The sequence below is a fragment of the Eleutherodactylus coqui genome, chromosome 4 (genome assembly GCF_035609145.1).
Source record: "Eleutherodactylus coqui strain aEleCoq1 chromosome 4, aEleCoq1.hap1, whole genome shotgun sequence".
Classification (NCBI taxonomy): domain Eukaryota; kingdom Metazoa; phylum Chordata; class Amphibia; order Anura; family Eleutherodactylidae; genus Eleutherodactylus; species Eleutherodactylus coqui.
Genome location: NC_089840.1, coordinates 86,337,508 through 86,352,424, shown reverse-complemented (window position 1 = coordinate 86,352,424; position 14,917 = coordinate 86,337,508). Strand labels below are relative to the sequence as shown.

The 14,917-nt window shown below is 41.1% G+C and overlaps 1 protein-coding gene across 1 annotated transcript in view; it reads left to right on the top strand.

Annotated features, from left to right (window-relative positions):
- TSPOAP1 (TSPO associated protein 1) overlaps positions 1-12,082 on the top strand; it is a 168,560-nt gene extending 156,478 nt beyond the window's left edge. Inside the window, exons 25-30 of the mRNA XM_066601563.1 lie at positions 511-618; positions 1,187-1,225; positions 4,076-4,179; positions 6,363-6,434; positions 9,759-9,863; positions 10,935-12,082. Coding sequence (XP_066457660.1) covers positions 511-618; positions 1,187-1,225; positions 4,076-4,179; positions 6,363-6,434; positions 9,759-9,863; positions 10,935-11,129 — 623 coding nt within the window. The 3' untranslated portion in view covers positions 11,130-12,082. The remainder of the gene's footprint in view (positions 1-510; positions 619-1,186; positions 1,226-4,075; positions 4,180-6,362; positions 6,435-9,758; positions 9,864-10,934) is intronic.
- Positions 12,083-14,917: the final 2,835 nt, after the last annotated feature.

Here is a 14,917-nt window from a genome sequence, read left to right as displayed (position 1 = left end):
GAAGAAGTGCAGATCTTTTACTTGATTTTTTTTTCCTGTTTTTATTCCTTTCCTTGTTTTGACTTACGCAAGTATGAAATTGGGCTATTTCTTCACACAACCGTATTGGTGCAGTGATTTCATGGAGGAGTCTATGTACGAGTGCCGCTGTACAAACACTGGTTGGATCGTATTTAGCCAAACAGTTTTACAGAATCGTCTTCTCCATCTAGTGTGGTGGGAGCATGGTGACCAAGGTTAAACATCACAAAGTTTCTGTGCTTTTTGTGCTATAGCAAAGAATTTTTTGGACAATCCTTTTAAAGTAAGAAATTGGTAAAATGACATAATTCTACTGTGACATTCCTATATGCATGTTATAGACACCCTCTTACCCATTTTCGTGTTGAAGTTCTCTTCCTGCTGAGCTATGTTTGCTGCCTGTTTGGAATGTATTTGTTGCATTTCTGTAGTACTTCTGCTTACTCTCTACTGCTTCTGTTTGTGCTGCTTCTTTTTTTTGTCTTAAAGAAATCGGAGCTTTCTCTGCTCTTCCTTCTTCTCCTCTTGCTCCTCCTCCTCTTGCTCCTTCAGGCCGCTTCGCTATTCCTCCTCCAAAACCCCGGCGCTCCAAGAAAGGTCTGTGCTTCTTTGTGCTGTGCACGTTCTGTCATGTACTTGCAATGATTCTGATCACCACAAATGTTCTAGAAAGAATCCCGAGTGTTTTGCTGTTCAACTGAAAAATGGTTACCGGGTTCAGCCCAGCATCCATCTAACAAAATACCACTTTTTAGCTTTCCTAGAATAGTTTTTTGTTTGGGCTTTTATCTAGTTGTCCTCTTGTTGTAATCAAGTTGATTTTTGACAAAAAAAAAACTGTAGACAAAAATACAAGCACTAAATAAAGCCTTATGAATAGGCCCTTATCAGCATGAGTTGTAACCTCACAGCATTTTGGGGGGGGGGGAGCTTGCAAAAAGGTTGACCTGCTACACTGTGAATGCATAGAACTAGAAAGTGACTCCTTTCCAGTCACCCAGTTTGGTTGTTTTGTGGGGTGGATTAGTGGATGCAGTTGCACACTAGGAAATAGTCCATCATGCTCTAAATTTTAAGGAGGCCTTCCATAGTGACACATTCTGTTTAATTGGTCATATTATGCCTAAAAATTAAGTTAATTGCTTTTTTCCCTTTATTTTCTCAGTGCAACATTCATCTGCTCCAGACGAGAATAATGCAACAGGTAAATATCAAACTGTCACTTAAGGCTGATTTAGACACAATGATTTTCGCTCAAAAATCGCTCAAAGCCGTCTTTTGAGCGAGAATCATTGTGTCTAACTGCACTGACATCGTACAGTTTTCGTTAAGCCGGCGCTGCTCTTTCGGCATGCTGAAAGATCAGCGATTCGTTATCAGGAATTCACAGCAGGATATAGCTGATACTATTGTTTCAGCTGTATCTTGCTCCCTGATGACAGGCTGGGTATGAAAAACACAGCTGTCCAGCTGCGTTCTCCATACCCCGCACGGAGCGCTCGGCTGTATAACAGCTGGGTGCAGAAGGCAAGCGGCCCCGCTTATCTTCTGCATCCTCCACTCGGAGCGCAAGGTGATCGCTGAAAAGATTTTTTGAGCTATAATCGTTGTATCTAAACCAGGGTTTACGGAGACTGTCACCTACTTTTAGCACAATAGGCTAAGCTTCAGTCCAGAAGAGCTAAGAGCCGAGGGATGTAAGTGTTATACTTGCCTTCCCCATCACTCCTCCAGTGTCAATGCTGGAAGCCATGATCAGTGCATTGAGCGGTGCTGCAAAGTAGACTGCCCATTATAAAATTAGAATGGGCGGACTACTTAGCAATGTCGCTTAATGAATTGAGCAGCAGCTACTAATGCAGACACTGGGGGAATGATAGGAGAGGTAAGTATAATACTTACTTTCCTGGACTTAGCGCTTCACCTACTTTAAGCTTATGTGCCAAAAGTAGATGACAGAGCCTCATCTATAAACTGTGTCAGAAATGTCCCTTTGCTTAAGATACATAATACATTAGTATCATTTAGTAAGATTAGTCATTCAACATTATTCTTTACTAATTTCCTTCTCTTGAATATTGTTTGCATGTTATTTAGCAATAAACATAGATTCTGTAGCCAAAAGTATATGAATACAATAAAACCATAGCCATTAATCCCCTAAGGCGGTCTCACATGACCAGATTTGAATTGCCGATTCCGTGATCTCCATCCACGCGGACAATCCATGGTAATACGCGGGCATATATTTTCAAAGTTTTCCTCACACCTGCGGGTACGAATTGTATATTCTGCAAGCGGAAGGAAAATTGCAGTATGCCCTATTTTACCGCAGAATCCGCAACCACAGAGCCCACAGGCAGATATACCCATAGGAATTACATTGCGTATGGGCTGCGGGTATCTGCGCTGTCACTTAAATTCAAACTGAAAAAACAGCTGTACTGTGCATGACTGCTGCGTGCGTACGCAGTTATACGCGCCATGCACAGGGCTGGGCTCACATACGGAATTCCCTATGGCCTCCTGTATGCAGAATACGACCCCGTTGTGTGAACCCGGGAATTAAAATGGATTTAAATTTTATGCAATGAACCTGACAAAGTCCAAATCGTTACAGTGGAATGAAAAAATACCTTGTTTACAAAATAACTAAAGAGATGTGAGTGCATCTGTATTCACCCCCTTTACTGTGAAATCCCTAAAGAAGTCAATATGGTCTGTTTGGTTACGTCATAAGACAGACCGTTAAGCTAGGGGATTCCCCTTTTCTGCTTCCCAGATGGAGCAGGAAAACTGAATCCCCGCCACAAATGTAAAGGCTTTTTAAGTTCCCCCTCTGTGCAATCATCTCAATATTATTGCCTCTTGTGCAGAAGTATAGGTCAGGTTTGGGTTATTTAAAAAAAACAAAACCCAAACATCCCATTCCCACTAGGAAAATCCATTATAACAAAGTGGAAGAATATGGTACAACTGCAAACCTGATGAGAGAAGGTTATCCACCAAAACTGACAAAGATCCACAGCAGAGATAGAAGTATCTGTCCATAGGACCACTATAAGTTGTACACTCCAGAGAGGGGGGCTTTATGGAAGAGCGGCCAGAAGAAAAAGTCATTGATGAAATACAAGCATAAGAAAATATGTTTGGCGTTTCCCAAAAACCATGTGACAGACTCCCAAAACACATGGAAGAAGGTCCTCCAAACAGATGAGATTAAAATGAAATGTTTTGGCCATCATAGAAAATGCCTTGTCTGGCAATCGCCCAACACTTCCCATCACCCCAAGAACACCATTCACAGTGAAGCACGGTGGCAGAATCCGGCTGTAGTGAGGCTTTTCATCTGCAGGTGCTGATAAACTGCTCACGATTGGAGGAAAGATGCAGAGCAATTCCTAAGGAAAACCAGTTGCAATCTGCCAAAGATCTGAGATGGGATGGAAATTCACTTTTCAGCAGGAGAATGTCCACAAACAAACCACTCCAGTGTAGCTTTAGTATGAGGGGGAATGTTTAAATGTCTTGGATTGGAATACTCAAAGCCCAGATCTCAATCCAATAAAGAATTTGGGGCATAACTTGAAGACACATAACTGCTGTACACCAATGCATCCCATCTAACTGGAAGGAGTTGGAGCAGTTTTATCTGGGACAATGGGCTGAACTTCCAGTGATTTAATGTGCTAGGCCTATGAAGATGTACTCCAAGAGACTTGCATCTGGAATTGCATTAAAAGATGGAGCCACAAGGTGTTAACTTGATTGTTTGTGTCAGAGCTAAAATATATATAAATTTATTTTGTACCTTGAAAGTGTGATGTATGTTGTGTAAGTAAAATGATAAGAGCCCCTCAAACATCCATTTTAATTTCAGGCTGTAATGCAATAATACTGTAAACCACCAAGTGCGTTCGCAAGGCACTTGAGATTAGCTTATAAATGGCATTTGCAGCACATAAAGATTTTGTTTTGAGGTTTTGCAAAACTTTGTGGGTTTGTCTTTTTTTTTCTTTGTCAAATATTAATTGATGACTTTTTCTATCATTAGGCATACAGCCAAGGACTTGCAGATCCGATCTGAGCAGCTCTAGGTCAATGGTGGCTATATTTGATTATAATCCAAAAGAAAGTTCTCCTAACCTTGATGTTGAGGTACATTTTCTTAAGCTGTAGTAAAAATTGGAAAAGCTTTAGTGCTTCACTTCCTCTCTGTCTCTGCTACTAAATAGCAAATAATAAATTGCTGCTTGTACTATTTGTTTATATTAAAAGGGGTTTAACCTGGCTGGAGTTTGTAGTGCAGCAATAAAAATGCAGCGTAATCTCTGACAGCACATCGATGTCTGCATCGGAATAGTATAATAATGTAAAAGCACTTTACCATTGCTATACAGGCACAGTAATTTATATACAGGTAAATAAGGAGATGGGAATTAAGGAAGAAAAGTAATGAATATCAAAGTTTGTTTGGGTTGTTAAGGATTTACTATAGTGGGGATAAATGAGACCGATGAGGATGGTTCAATAGAGATTATTTGAATACTATGGGCTGCAGATTCATTGGTAAAGTTTATACTGTAATTTTTTATGGAATTTACTAAATACATTTGGGTAAAAGTTCTTAGATGACAGATAATAAACTTTAACCCCTTAACTCTCCATGACATACAGTTATGTCATTGGGGATTGGTGGGTCGATCCTTCTCCATACAATGCGGGTGCTGGCTGTTTCTTACAGCTGACACCTGTCCGCAACAGCTACGATCAGCACCCTTTGCTGCTCGCAGCTGTCATTTTTTAATTGCCCCGATTGGAGTTTAGGGATCGCGAACGGCCCCGGCGATAACATTGAAAGCTTTCTAAAAGCCTCAGGCCTCCTTCCCCACGAACGGATTTCCGCCGCGTAATTCGCGGCGGAAATCCGTTGCGTTGCCCGGAGCTATTAGGTTCTATTGAACCTAATAGCTCAGTGCTCACGGTGCGGAATTCCGCACCGTGAATTCACCCGTCCTCACCTGCGGCATGCTCTATTTGCCGCGGGTGTACGCGCGGACGGCTTCCATTGCAGTCAATGGAAGCCGTCCGTTCACGCTATCTTCCGCTGTAGCACAGCGGAAGATAGCGTGAAAACGCTTCCCCGCCCACCGCCGGCGCATCATGTGACACGGCCGGCCGCGTCATGTGACACGGGCGTGTCACATGACGCGGCGGAGGTGGGCGGGGAAGCGTCATGCGGGAGCGAGGATGCCGGATCCGCAGATAAGTATGGGGTCTCCTGGGGGCGCCGTGACGGCTCCGCTGCGAAATTCCGCTGCGGAGCCGTCACGGCCATGTGCAGCCGGCCTTACAGGGCTGTCATTGCAGATTTTCATCGCAAGTTCATGTCCACGATGAGGGCTTAAGAAAAATGTAAGAATGAGTTTAAAAACATTTTATTAAATGTTTATAAAAAATAAAAGGTAAAACAAAAAATCATTTCCCGTATTTATAATTAAAAAAACATATTTGGTATTGCTGCATCCATGAAGTCTAATCTATTAAAATGGCACGTTATTTACCCCGCAGATGAACGTCATCATAAAAAAAGTCAGATTTGCGCTTTTTTGGTCTCACCATCTCCAAGAAAAAAATGTAATAAGAATGATCAAAAAGTTAATTGTACTCCAAAATGGTAGCAAGATGGCGCAATTTAGTTTTTTTGTTTTAAATCTGTTTCACGCCACTTTAGTTTTGTTAAAAAGGGTTTTCAGAACATTATACGGTACATAAAATAGTACCATTTGAAAAATACAACTCGTCCCGCAAAAACAAGCCCTCAGACCTATGTTGATGGATAAATAGAAGAGTTATGGGAAAAAAAACAAAGGGCCGCAGCCTTAAGGGGTTAAGGAAGTTTATGGAAAATATATGGCCAAACTAGACATTAATGATGTTGATTGACATTCCAGTAAAATTGCAACAGCTGGTCATGACTAGCTCACCCTCGATATATAGAGACCATTTCAAGTGCAAGAATGCTACTTTACATTTGAGTAAAGGCTCATGTCGACGGGCAGATTAACCAGTGAGTGCTTTCTTGTGTTGCTGCTGTAAGCGGACATTGCAGCCCATGTGGTCGGCCTCGACCATCTTCATGCAGAAACACAACTAAAAGCGCAGGCAGGCAATCAGCTGTACTTCCTTCTAGCATAGTGGGAGTTCCAACCTGCAGTAGCAGGCCATAGATTGTGCACCCCTGCTTACATATCACACACTGCCTTTAGAGAACACAAAAGGTTTGAGATCTTAGAAATTCTACAGGTATGTTACATGTTCTCTTCGTCTTGTTTTATCAGGCAGAGTTGAGCTTTACTTCAGGAGATGTCATCACGGTGTTTGGACCAATGGATGAAGATGGATTTTATTATGTGAGCTATATTCTGTAGACTAGTACTTTTGGTTCTGTTAACACCAAACAATATCATTTGAAGACGTGAGCGATGTCACCGTTCGCTCGGGCAGCCTGTTTATACAGGCAGATGCATTGTTGGCTCGTTCAAACAAGGAATCGTTCAGTCATTCTCAGTCACTTATACAGAGAATCTGAATGACTGAACGATTGGTATGTAAACCGAATGATGAGTGAATGAGCCAACGATGAGTTTTATGCTCGCATAACATGAACGAAAAGTGAACGATCTATCGTTTGTCCTTCGATCGTTGGTTGTGTTTAGACTAAATGATCATCACTCATTTTCACTCATTTTGGCCGAATTTTTGAACAAGAATTGTTCTGTGTAAAAGGGCCTTTATACATAACTTGTAAAGACTGTAATGTACCTTGTGTTGCTAAAATGTAGATTGTTATCTAACTAATCATGGGGCCTACGCGTTTTCTGATTTTGAAGTCATATAAGTGGAACAGAAAAAAGTAACAGAAGTGGCTTCCTAACTTGTATTCTCTTGGACTTGAATCTTAAGGGGGGCCGTACACCTAAGATAGCTGTTGGCCAGATACTCATTTGGTCCACAGCTCGACTTCCCGACTTCTGCCATACACATACATACGTAGCCCATCCAAGCAAGTATGTGTTTTCGTTAAGCAGAGGAGAGCAAGCGACTGCCAGACAGCTCTGGTGGCGAATTATCTCCCATGAACAAAGGATTGGACATTTTGAAATCCAGCATGCCTAATCCTTCTTTCCTTCAACATCTGCATCAGCGGAAATTCAGGACACTCCCATACAGATTAGAGATTGTTCACTCCCGCCAAAACAGTGTATTCGACCAACGTTCAGCTAACACATTTGCCACCTTTACTCCCAGAAGGGTGGATGCCATGAAGCAGATTTTACAATTTTATGTAAATAAATATTCACTCCAAATTTCTCCTATATTTTGGGGTTTCAGTTCCTCACTGCTTCCCAGATTTGTATTGCTTTCAGGGAATGAGAACACTCTTATTACATTTTGGCTGGAAACTGGTACATGGCTAGTCCTGCTCTCAGCTGACAAGTGGGTTTAATTTCTGCTCCCCTTGAACCACAAACAATAGGTTGTATACTCTCCTCCCCTGGCTTGCCATAGCTCCAGCCACAGCTCCATTGTCTGCATTTGGTCTTTCTTGACAAACTGCAGTCAGCCTATTTACTGGATGTCACATGCTGCTGCAACTAGTTACAGATCTCAGTGCTTGGACACTGAGGCCTGTGATTTGGCTGCAGCAGCAGTTGACATCCCATACACAGGTTGACTGCAGCTTGTAAACACATCATCATACAGGAGACTGCAAGATGTGGAGCTGCAGGAGAAGGGATTTATATAATTTTTTTTATTATTTAGTAGACCTGGAGAGTAGGAATTTAAAAAAATTATACAACTCAGACAACCTCTTTAACAAATAAATCCTTACTAATGTGTGAATTAATATAAACTGAACAAGATGGGTATATGTAATATTTTTTTCAATATTGCTCGGACCAGAGGCGAGGAGAGCAAACATGGTGATTCTAAAGGAATTAAAGCATGATGAGGTTTCAGTGGAACTTCAATGCTAAAAATGACATAGTTGAAAATATTGCAAAGATCTAACCAGAGAGCGGGTTGGCTCACGAACTAACTCTTCATAGGGCTAAAAGTTAGCAGTGTAGGAAAGTGGGGGCTCCACAACCTGGAAGGAAGCTCAGGTTTCTTATTATGGGAGTTAATCTTGTAAATGTCCATCAAGATGCAGGTAAGATAAGGTGCCTCTACGACACCTTATGAGAACAGGGAGAGCGCGGCTTTCAGTTGCACCCAGATTTTAGTTTTATAGAAGTGAAAGAAATCTAAAGTTCTGGTTGCTACTGCCAGCATATAGTAGTGCAAGCAATCAGGTAGAACCAGGCCACCTGCTTGTTTCCATTATCAAAGTGGCCTTAGATACTTGAGGGGGCCTATCACCGAAACAAAGGAAAAAAATAAGGTGGAGAATTTAATTTTAAAAAAAGGCCTGGAGAAGACAATAGGAAGTGTTTGAAAGGTACAAGAAGGGAGGAAGGATGTTCATCTTTAGGATATTAATGCAGGCAAGCCAGGAGAATCCCTGCTCTCCCATTTAGCTAGGTCCAGTTGGATAATTCACACAAGTGGCTGATGGTTTAAAGTAGAAGTATCAGAAAGATCTGTAGGGATTTGCACTTCCAAATATTTAAAAGCTTTGGATTGCCAAGTAAATTAGAAGTTACTACTTACTTGTTTGACTCTTTTTGAGTCCAGAGAAACATTTAGAGCTGCTCTTGTTATGATAAAATTAAATCTTATAATTGCTGAAGCTACTATAATTATGTAGTGCAGATAGTAAATCAGGGGTGTAACTACAAGGGAGGCAGAGGATGTGGTTGCACCCGGGCCCAGGAGCCTTTGGGGGCCCATGAGGCGCCTCTCCTCCATATAGGGAGCCCAATACTATGAATTAAGTGCTATATTTGGGGGACCTGTTACAGATTTTGCCCAGAAGCTTCAAGTTACACCTCTGGTAGAGATGGTACAGAGGTATGCAGATTGGAGATATGCAGAATATTTAAGATGCAAGTCTTTTACCTGAAACCCTGGACTGAATAGTAACATTGTTCCAGATAGATACCAAGAGATGTTCCATGACTGTTGCATAAAGGAGTGGGGACAAGAGGACATCCATGCCTGAAGCCGTTGCCAATTTTTTTGAGGGCTGACAAAGAATCATTGACTCATATCTGGGCTTGTGGGTTATGATATAGACCTAAGATTTGCCGGGTCATCGTTTTGTCCCAGAACAATTTGATGGAGAGCGACAGACATGAATCCCAGTCCACCCAATCAAATGCCTTTTCAAGGTCCAATGATAGCAATATTAAAGCAACACATTGGGATTTAGCGTAATTGATAATGGAGAAGGTCTTTAACGTGTTGTTGCGTGCCTCTCGTTTATAAATTAATGTGTAGTTACCATGTATTACACAAATGTCATACAACGATATGGAGGGCTCCACAATAGCAAAGGGGGTCCAACCTCTGTAACCCCAGCTAGAATGATAAAGCAGCTATGTTAGGAAAGCACTAGGCTTCTGTGAGCTCCCCTTGGTTTTTTTTCTTGGGGTTCATGATCATCTGTTATAATTCTCCCACCATGCAGCATTCAAAAAAGTAGACATGCCTTATTCAATACCTAAACATTTGTTTTTGGAGTATTGTACTTGTATATTGTTAATTACTTCTCCATTTCAAATGAACAGGGGGAACTAAATGGTCAAAGAGGACTTGTGCCGTCCAATTACTTGGAGGTCTCTCAAACTCCGACTACGGAATCAAAATGTCCAGCATCTGTCCGTGAAAAAGAGGTGAGAATCTCCTCAGGTTGATTTATACCAAACTTGATAGCTTATTTTTGATTATACAGTTTTTAGCAATTAGATTGTGTAATGCATCAAAACAATGGTTAAGGAAGAAGTGTACATTGTTCTTTCACTGTCCTGGAGATCGGAAGTCGGGTGCATTCACATGTTGCCGATTTGCTGCAGATTTTGGTGCAGATCTGCTGCAGATTTCTCCTCCACAATTTAAATTGAATTCAGAGGGTGAAACCTGCACCAAAACCTGCTACAAAATGTGTAGCAGATCAGCAATTTGTGAACGCACCCGTGATGACCACTTTTACCTTTTACCTTTTTATTAGTAAAAGTAACACTTTAAAGACTAGAAGTGTGTGATAAACGTATTTCAAGCACAAATGAGGCAGATTCTACCATATTATGTTATTGCGCGGTGCATAAATCTGCAGCATTTGTTCTTGGTGTAATCGTGCTACTTTCAGTATAATTGATGTTATCTTTTTGTCTGGTCCTGTATGTGTCATTCTTGGGATCAACAGAGGTTGAGAAGAACCACCAAGTGATAGATTTAGAAAGGGACAGACAGACATGTAAGTGAGAACGCCTTTCCCAGCACCAGTAGAATAAACCTATTTTGAACTCCTTTACCTTTTTCTTCCATCGCTAACGTAGTCACACCTATGTTTTCCAGTGTCCCAATGACTGTTGTAGCACAATAGTTACCAAATATGTGCTTACGCCGAATATGTTTTCTATGATAGCTGTAACTGGATCATGTTTTAGTATAAGAAGGGGGATTTGATCCCTCCTTAACAGATAGCAGAATGGTACGTGACATTGCAATGTGTCTCTTCCCAGCAAAGGTGCTTGGAGAAGAAAAAACACGAAACAAAATGTTAATGAGAAGCAACAAAAATGGTTTCTATTGTGGTATAATTTTTTTTTCAATTTTCTCTACCTAGAATCAAAGCATACACTAACAGTATGTATAAGTAACTTTGTCTATAGATACATATATTCAGTGCTTCTGGACAACTTCATATGCTTTAATTATCCTTTTTTTCTTTTTTTTCTTCATAGTTAAGTTTTGATACAGCAATTGACCAGCCAAACTTGCTTCCCAAAGAAGCCAATAAGCAAGCAGTTGAATCTAAGGATAATTCCGAAAGAGCAGATTTGCATCAAGAAATCGCCTCCACTAAGAAAAAAAAAAGCTTCTTCTCTAAAGGGAGAAAACTCTTCAAGAAGCTAGGATCCTCCGGAAAGAACTTGTAAATAGGGCCTGGCACGTCCGAGCTGTCCTACAGCAATAATATCACTTTATGATGTGGAAGCAGTGATGAGCTTTTCTCTGTTACTGTCAATTTGCTGGCCTGTCTGGTATTGGTCAGCATTGCCACTTGTAGATAAGATTTAATGTTATATGGCTTGTGAGGAGTTTCTTGTTGTCTGTGACAGCAGGATATCACTATGAATGTACATGGATGGCATCTGAATTCATTATGAGAACAAGAAACTGATTGTAAGCACTGATATATTCTAAGAGCTACAAAAGGGAACCAAAGCCTGGATTCTGCAAGTTTTTCTCTGCTATGTACTTAAGAGGTTTGCCGGGGCTCGTCACTTGTGCACTTGATAAGTGGCCATGCCTTTTAGGGCAACAAGAAAGTTTGCACTGTGTTTTCTCCCTAACTTTTATGCCACGTCTTGGGAAATGCTGTGCAGAAAGTATTATTTCTGCCATAACTGCTTACCCAATGCAAGACTGAATAAACGCCAAAATAGTCACCTTGGCGAGAATTGATAGCGCTTATCCATTTTCAAGGAAAATAGCTTTGTTATGTTGTGTGCATGTTGGAAAAACCGAATGTTCCTTTGCCTTATTTTAATGGTTAATTTTTTTTACTTGTTTACAAAAATCCTATCTGCTGTGAGCAGACAGTGTTGGTTTAAAACCAGAGTAATATATACATATCTACGTGGAGAGCATCTTATTCCATCTTTCATCTCATTCTTCTCCTCTCCCTACATCAGAGCCATTACTGTGTACTTGTGACCAGCATTTTGTACCACAAAGTCAGCATTTTAATGCTTTCTGTGTTTCATCTTATTTATTTTGCATGTTTGAAGCATAAAAGTAAAATTGTTTTGAAGGTTTGGGTTAAGACCCATTAATTGTTTGGAAACGCTAAGTGACGCCCATTGGTGTTGCAACATGTTCATTGTTTACAAACGCAAATACATTTTAATATAATAAAAGTATATTTTCATTATGGTTGTCTCTTCATTTGGGTTTGTGTATGTTCACACACACCTTAAGGCCCATTTAGAGACAACGATTATCGCTCAAAGCCGTCTTTTGAGCGATAATCGTTGTGTCTAACTGCACTGACATTGTGCAGTTTTCGTTAAACCATCGCTGATCGTTGTCTTTCAGTGTCCTTAGTCCTCATGTCCACGGGGAAAATTGGGCCCGCTACGGATTCTACATGTAGAATCCGTAGCGGGTCCCTCCTGCCCCGCGGACATGAGCGCTGAAAATAAGAATTTACCTATCCGTAGCGGGCGGGGAAGCTCTGCTCTTCCTCACGGCCGGATCTTCTTTTTCGGCCGGCGGATGAATTCCTCACGCCGGCGGCACGTCGTAGACGTGCCGCGCGCATGCTCCGGGCACATCCGCCGAGCCGAAGCAAGGGAGATGCGGCCGTGAGGAAGAGAAGACCTTCCCGGCCCGCTGCGGGTGAGTAAATTCTTTTAAATTCCTATTTTAGGTCTCCCGCGGATCCGGACGGCTTCCATAGGCTTCAATAGAAGCCCGCGAGAGCTGTCCCCGCGGGAGACCCGCACGAAAATGGAGCATGGTCCAGATTTTTTCATGCTCCATTTTTTTTTTTAATCCCTTTTATTGACCATCCGCGGGTATTTATCTACCCGCGGGTGGTCAATGCATCCCTATGGGGTGCGGATCCGCGTGCAGGTAATCCGCTGCGGATCCTAAATCATATTTTTCCCGTGGACATGAGGCCTTAGTGGCTAGAGGTTTCTCCGAAATGGACTCAATTGTATCTTCCCCTTGACAATTCTGATTTAGTGGGGTTTTTGGGCTTGTTCTGTGGGGGATAGAGCCATGTGGTCCCTCATTATAAAGTGTCTTTGTAAGATGAGTTTCCTTACATAATAGTTTAAATAATTCAAATAAATTGGGACCATAGGTGGATTAAAGGTAATAAAGCCTTTACTTAGAAGGTCTGTTTCTTGTATTTTTAGTGGATGGTTCGAAAGATTAAAAATACCTATAGTTCGAGCTTCCTCGTTTTGAAACCATCTCTGAGTAGTGTTGGCATTTGCTTATTTTATTTTCCCCCTCTTTTATCTCTCCTTCTCTGTGGTTTTTAAAAATTGGTAATTTTGAGACAGGCGGCGGTTGGAGTCAATTTGATGATTTTATGGACCTGAGGGGGAGCTAGATTGGGAGGTCAACTGATGTTTGGTTTTTGGGAGAGGGTAGGGGGCATGTTTCTGGATAGGAGAACAGGGGAAAGGCTTTGGGGGTCCTGGGTTGGATTGGAAATGTGGGCAGAGGTGAATGATTGAGGGATCAAAGGGACTGCATGTAATGGGGGATTAATAGAAAGAAGTGGATCTGGGAGTAAATCTGCAGTGGTGTTGGTAGTTGTATTATATAAAGCGAGTTACTTCAGAGGAGACCACTGGCCAATGGGTCTTCTCTGATATCCAAGTTCACATTACGGAAGTAATCTCCTGTAGAATACTGGACAGTGCATAATTTTCAAATCTTATATACATTATCAATATAAAATAATAAACGCACACTGTATAAGATGCAGGAACCAGGACTGCATGTGTTATTCATATTATACAAACCATGGATAATCTGTAAGGCATCTGCCATAGTGGAGGGAAAAAGAACAGAGAAAGCCTTCTGTCACTGAGTTCCAAAAATACCAATTAGTTTTTACAACACCATATAGAAATGATTTTATTCCTATCCAAAATATATTTTTCTCGCATTGCCATACTAGGGCTCCTTTAGAGGATGAAATGGAGACATTATGAGACAATATTAACAGAAATATAGTTATGCAATTTAATATTTACTTTTTGTGTATTTGTATACAATTTAGAACGGCACTTTATTTGTTAATTGGAATATTCCATCAGTCCTGTTTTTTAAAACGAGGAACATATGCCCTCCTAGATCCATGCCATAAGTAAGAACCACATGATGCAAAACGTTCTTATCAGACTTGGAGTCTCTCTGCCTTTTGCTTGTAGATGTTAATTTCATATATAACAACAAAAGCTGTGGATTTTATCCTGTGGTTGGAACACTACTTTTCTATTGCATATTCTTCTGCCCGAGCCAGCATTTTCCTGGCCACGGCTAAACAAACAGACTAAATGCATATATGATGTATATATCAATAATCTGAGAGATTGTCTCTTTTTTTCTATTTTCATACATGCTACATAAGATTAAGTGCCTTGGAGGTGTCAGCCATAGTTTGTGATGGGAGCTGCACACTATTGGATATATGCCTTTGTACTGCTGCACAAAAGCCGCCTATCTTGAAGTGTAGTGCATCAGCCTGTTGACAATGATGCAAGGAGCGTCATTCAGCAATGGAAGAACATTCTATGGAGTGACTAATCATGTTAGTCTATTTTCAAATCCAAAGATTTGGGAGTGGAGGATGGCTGTGAATCGCCTTTTACCTGAGTGTGCTGTGCCAACAGTAAAGTGCAGCAAAGATTCTGTTATGTTCTGGGGATATTTTATATGGCATGGTCTTTCCGTTGCTTGTAGAACCATCAACATTGACTTAATAGACAATAATGCGCTGCTGACAATGTGGCAATAATCTGGAAATGGTCAGCAATATTTTTAATAAGACAGTGCATCTTGTTGCAAATCCTATGCTGTTTTACGTTGTTTTGAGGATATGGACGTTCCACGATTGAACTGGCCTACACAGAGTCCTGACCTGAACTCTACTGAACATCTTAGGGATGAACTGGAACATTGACTCAGGAAATATGAA